This window comes from Apaloderma vittatum, unplaced genomic scaffold (genome assembly GCF_000703405.1).
Source record: "Apaloderma vittatum isolate BGI_N311 unplaced genomic scaffold, ASM70340v1 scaffold38314, whole genome shotgun sequence".
Classification (NCBI taxonomy): Eukaryota; Metazoa; Chordata; class Aves; order Trogoniformes; family Trogonidae; genus Apaloderma; species Apaloderma vittatum.
In genome coordinates this window covers 1-6,326 of record NW_009715002.1, presented here as the reverse complement: position 1 = coordinate 6,326, position 6,326 = coordinate 1, and the positions used below count along the sequence as shown (strand labels likewise).

Here is a 6,326-nt window from a genome sequence, read left to right as displayed (position 1 = left end):
ATAGGAAGTTCCACAAAAACATTAGAAAAAAAACTTTTTCACTGCAAGGGTAACAGAGCCCTGGCCCAGGCTGCCCAGGGAGATTGTGGACTCTTCTTCTCTGGAGACATTCAAACCCACCTGGACACATTCCTGTGTGACCTGCCCTGGGTGACCATGCTCTGGCAGGGGGGCTGGACTAGATGATCTTTCCATGTCCCTTCCAACCTCTAGCATTCTGTGATTCACGACTTAATCTGAATTTATTTCCAGAACTCCTGTCAGGACACCGTGACTAACACATGTATTTCTTTTATAACTAGTTAGCACAAAATGCTTTGTTAGCAGTTTTCAAGGAACAATGGAAACTACTCAAGTCAAACAGACCACTCGACATACCATCAGCGAATACTCCACACGAATTATACTACAGTCAAGGATTGAAGGGGAAACAGGTGGGATTTTCAACTGTTTTCCATTCCAGGTTTCTGTTTTGCCAGATGACACGGATTCCCCACGCAGGTTGGCAACAAGCTGTTTTACTTCCTTCATTTTCCCTTTGGCATAAAATGCCTGTGTTTGGTAAATGGCTGCCTTTGGCACCACCACACGGGAAGAGCAGTTCTCAATCTCAGCAAAGATCTGAATTGATTCACCTGAAATAAAACAGAATTTTATGTTCACTTTATATTTACAATGCAGCTTCAACAAATTGCTGTGTTCTGTGTATCATTATAATGCACTGGATGCTGCTACCAATGCTCTACACCTTGAAAATCAGCTACTGACACTAACAGAAATTTTCAGGAACTAATCTAGAAAAAAACCGTGCAGGTTTAACACAAGTAGATGTCCTTCAACAATTTGGAGACGCAGCTAGCATTAGTTACCAGAATTAGCTGTAGTTAAGAAAATATCAAGGAGACTGCTGAATGCAGACAGAGGTGGTAAGAACAATTTAAACAGCTCGTTTATATAAAAGCAGTAAGTACAAACTGTCATTTTACAAGGGAAGGAAAAACATTTCCTATAATTACTTCTGTTACGTACCTGGGGTGTAGCCCTTCCTTTCAATTTTGGCACTTAAGGATATTGGGCCTGAGGTACAAAACCAACAACAGAGAGTCTTTTCTTTTGTGCCTGCTTGGGGTGACTGCAAGAGAAGACAGACATTGGCCAGTTTAATTAAGAGTTCAATGAATCACAATCTACTTTAATCAACAAAAATCATGTTTTCATTAAGTACTTATTGCATGCTTTGATAAACATAGGTTTGGGTTTTTTTTGAAGAAAACATCTTAAGCAATTTAAACGGCAATGTGCAGATATAAGGTCTATTCTAATCCATTAGTCATTAACGCTGCTTCTTCTGCTATAGTTCATAGTGCAGTCATACTTCAAACTGTTCTTGAAAATTAACAGTTTATAGCTTCAGACTTTAGAGCCTACATATCCCAACATATTGTTGGCAGAGCTTTTCCCTTATCTTAGTAAACAAGAACATATTTCCGAAACAATAACTAAGCTAAAGTACTGTAACCTTGACTCCTGCTATTTCCTCTGCTTCAGAATGATCCCGTTTCAGCTGTATTAAACAGACTTTGTTGTTTTACACACTATAAGAACTCAGGACTTGATCCAAAGCCCACTGAAGTCAAACGGGAGTCTTTTGATTTTAATGGGATTTGTGCAACACCAATGTCCCTCTGCAAGTCTGATTTTTCACCCATACACACCAGAAACCTATTTCAATGGACTTTGAGGGTTGGGTTTTTTTCCCTTCCATAGATTAGAATCTGAGGAAGAGGTGAAAGAAAACCCAACAAGAAGAAAACCCAACAAACACCACAAGTTTTAGGTCAGATTGAAATCAAATTCTCAGAGAAAGCACCTATGATACTGAAATTGTTTTAATGAAATGACATTTCATTATAAAGAATTGTGATAATTTCTCCCCATTGGTAGAAAACTACACGTATGGAAATTAACAACTATGTACACCAGTACATTTTTTTACTTTGCATTTTTAAGTTAGCAGTCTCTCACTATAATATTCTTTTAAGTTTCACCGTTCCTTCCACAGATTACTCTTCAAAATCAAAGCAGAAGAGTCCTCGCGATTTTTGCTTCTCAGTGACATTTTACAATTTAGCATTACCAATTTAAAAATCGACAAAGCCATTTTATGTATCTTAAAAGTTAAGCAACTCCAAGGACAGGAAAAAAGTAGCCTTCAGAATACCAGTAGTTACAGAGTTGCTGAACTGATGCAATACTTAGATCAGCCGTAAATAAACCAGCGAATAAATAATAGTTAAAATTAGATGCAGGTGTTGTTTCAGTTATTATACTTCATTATTTTTATGTCAGAAACAAAGAATGAGTAATTCTGTCAATTCTTACCAGTAATGAAGGAGTGTTGATATCTATATGTTCAAAGACTGTAAATTCCTTCTTTAATTTTACTGGTAGAAACCAAGGCCTATGCAATTCGGCTTTCACCCAATAGCGCACACTGCCATGTCTGCCTTCGAATGAGGTAGCAAGTGGTCTGTGCAGGACACAAAGGTCAAAACTGAGTAAAGTCCTTCTGTCTAGTAATGATACAATTGATCAGATCAGGGATTAGTATGTAGAACTGCCTTTAATGCACTGTAGTACTTAATGCAGCATAACTTATTTTGCAAAGTTTCTGTATCTTGGAAAAAAATCAAAATTAAAAATGGGAGAAAAAATCATCTCCAATTCACCCTACTGTAGTTTTGCATAGATTTTAAGAACCAATTAAAGAATTGTACTGGAAAATGCCAGGAGAGTACACGTTTCCTTTAAACTTCAGAGGCCACTTCCATCTCTAGAGTAAAGCATGCCCTTTTAAGGCCAAATTAAGACTACCAACTCAAAATTAGCATTAGTATCAACCAATTATTGTTTTGGATATCTTATTTTCTAAGTCATTGTCTATTGTTTACTTGGCTGGTATCGCAAAAATCAAGATTAATTTTAGCTGTAATTCAGTACTTTTATAAATTTGTTTTGCCTTAGGCAGAAAAATATTTCTATTTAAGAGTTCTGAAGAGAGAGGCTATTTTGAGTACCTTTAATTTTCCTCTACCCTGATGAGACCAGCTCAAAATGTACATACTGTATATGAATATACATATATAAACACATATAAAATTATCAAGCTGCTTCTGCTCTAAACTTTGGCAGACTGAAAATGTGGGAGCTGGAGGAAAAACGATGTGGAAAGGACCTCCGAACCTTTCAGCATCACCTTTTTCTCCTGTAACATCATAAAAGACAAAAGATCTTTATGTTCCAGTTAACTCCAATTCACAGTTAATTTTCCATTACTTAAGTGTTCCACATTTTTAGGCAAGTAGCTTTTTTTCTATTATGCTATGTTTTCAATACACTGTAATACAAAAATTAAACATGATGTGCAAAGCTTCCACATGGAATACTACTAACTATGCTAACACGTCACTAGAATGATTCTTTCTGTTACAGGCTTGATTCCTCTACTTGCACATCTGAAATGCTTCCTTTTTTTAAGCCTATAATCCAAATTAGAGGATTTTCTAACCTCTCTTCAGTGTTTCATCCTGCTCACTTTCTTTAGGGCAAAAATCAGAATGGCCTGCACATGTTTTCTTTCCACTGTTTCTCTATAGTTTGATTTTGGAGCAGTCTATGGACACAGAATAACAAGGTGGTATGCAGTGGGCAACTTCAGGCTTTTAATACCAGCCTTTGTTTCTACAGTATTCTCAAAAGCTCTCAACAGCTGGTTTCTCAGTTATTCCTGCAGGTCATTTAAAGAGAATCTGTGTTGTGAGTAAGGTTTGTAATACCTTGCTGTCCACTTGCTCCACTTTAAACCAAACATTACACACCTATGTATGGTTTTTTTTCCCCAGTATTTAAATGTCCCTTCCATGTCAAAGCAAGATGAGTATTATTTCTTTTTGTAGTTTAGCTTTTCACAGAATTCTAGATTGTCTTTTAAAATCTCCATGTATGCAGGTGGTTCTCCACTGTTTCAGTAATGTCTAACGTAAAGTCCTGTGATGCTTGCTTTGAAACCAACCTGTGAAAGTGTTTTATCATCTGCAGGCTCCACTAAAGCCAGCACCTCTAATAAATAAATAATTCATTAGTTTTAATGAATTAGGTATTGAACCATTTCAAATACCATACTGTCAATTTTTTTTCAAGCTTGATGACTCCATTGCTTGCCTTTTAGAGCAAAAGTCTCCTTTTTCCTTCCACTCATGCGAGACTCACTCTGTTCCTTCTGTATTCAATTTTATTTCAACTTGTACTTTTAGCTCATTTCCATACTGGTAACTCCTCTAGGTATAAATCTTTCTTTCCCAATGTCTCTATTACACATTGCAGACTTGGGGTGTGTGGGAACAATCTTCATCTGAACATTTCTGCTTCACCTTTGCTTTGAGACAAATGGAATTAGGTATAGGGATTTTCTTTGCTTCATCCACCCATCCTTCTGATTATTTCCACCCAGGCCTCTGCTGTATGCAGGCCTGCCTGGATACAGAGATCCTATTTAAAGGAGAACAACCTCCTCTTTTGTTTAAAGAGTAGATAACTTGCCACATCTGTTCCAGACTGAGCCCAAACAATCCAGCTGCAATCTTATCTCTAATTCTGCTGGCTTGCATGGCTCCAGTAAACTGCTAGTTGGCTTAGAAGGTATCTCAGCTACTCTGCAGTACTCCAGTGAAGGTCTGAATTCCTCTCCCTCCTCTTGGGAAGGGATAAAATACTTCAAGACCTCTTAAGTCAGTAGGACTTGGTCAAAGGAAGTGAGCAACTGGGCAGCAATGAGCTCCCATTTCACAGAAACTGAAAAGGGAAAAAAAAAAAAAAAAGGAAGTGTGTATCAGTTTAAAAGCAACCTCTTCAGTTTAATGAGATTATGTCCTCCGCTGCATGTCAGAGCACAATTCCTACTACCATTGAAAAGGTTTACCCTCCACCCACAGCAGGAGTTTTTGCTAAGGCAGGGCAGGCAGCAGGGCCCCAGGACCCAGTGCAGGCACTTACGTCTGTGGAAGCTCGAAGCTGAATGCATATTCATGCCTTCCTGAATGGATGGTGTGAAGGCCTTCTTCTGAACTGTCATCATCTAGGAGGGAGTAAAAGAGAAATACAAAATTCTATTCCACTTGCACAAACTTTGTACATTACATGAGCTTCTCTTCCAGAATAAAAGGGATTGACACACTTATAGCACTTAAGAATGAAGTGCCCCAAAAACAAGGGCCTCTGGTCCACCTGTGTAACTGCTGGATGCAGCAACAAATCCCGCCTAGAGAACAGCAGGCAAGACGGCCAGATTACCTTACAGAAGAGCAAAGATTAATTGGCTTTAATGTCCCACCTCTGAACACAGACACAGTTCTAACTGCTGCCATTTCAAGGCCTGCCTGCAAGACCTGAAATGGAAATCATGCTTCTGGCTGTGACTCCTAGTTAAAATGAAACAGAGGCAGCTCTTTAACAGCACTAAGCGATCTGCACAAAGTCTGCTGTGCAACATTAAATTTAGTAATTTGGCTTCCTTTTATCTCCTGCCTGGCAACAGTGTCGAGAAATTAATCGCTAAAAAAAGAAGGTGGAGGGGGGGGAAAAAAAATTAAAAAAATAAATAAATTCACACACCAAAACCACAAAGGGTGTAGAAGCACCACCTGGAAAGTACCAGACAAATTTAGGGGCACAGAAAATGGCAAACTGCTGGAATAACAACTGTCTAGAACTCAACTTTATTTTTTGATAGGTTAACTTGATCTTGTTTGGACAGCAACGCTCAGATACTTGCTGGTCCCACCAATTAATATGACCTTAGTTTACGGTCACCGTTTCGTGCACGCCTTTAAACACTGCAGTGAACTAGCACTTCATCCCGACGCAATTACCATAAAACATGGAAAGACGCTGACTCCATCGGAACAGAAAGCCATGGAGGGTGGGGAATTATAATAATAAAAAATAACCGAGGCTCTTGCACACAAAAACCCCGGGGATAACAGAAGGGGGACCTAGGAGGGCCAAACCACTTGCATTTAATGGTCTGAAGCTTTAATGGAGACAAGCGAGGTGGGTTTTTAAGTTCCCCAATGTCCTGCGGGAATGCTGACATTCCTCGTCTATGAGCGATGAAAGCATTTTTAAAAAAAAATTAGTAATAAATAACGAAAATAAATGGAAAAAGAATAGAAGACACCACCGACAGAAGTCCACCTTCACCGCAAGCACCCAGAAATAAAACACCCAGGGAATCGAGCCGAAAGGGCGAGACACCACGTACGGGACTG

The 6,326-nt window shown here is 38.8% G+C and overlaps 1 protein-coding gene across 1 annotated transcript; it reads right to left on the bottom strand.

Annotated features, from left to right (window-relative positions):
- Nucleotides 1–366: 366 nt before the first annotated feature.
- On the bottom strand, nucleotides 367–5,134 carry LOC104273582 (arrestin domain-containing protein 3; the record flags this gene model as incomplete). Its single annotated transcript, XM_009868950.1, has 4 exons — nucleotides 367–635; nucleotides 1,030–1,132; nucleotides 2,383–2,530; nucleotides 5,053–5,134. Coding segments are annotated over 4 exons (602 nt in total), but the record flags the coding sequence as incomplete, so codon positions are not given.
- Between the last annotated feature and the right edge of the window lie 1,192 nt (nucleotides 5,135–6,326).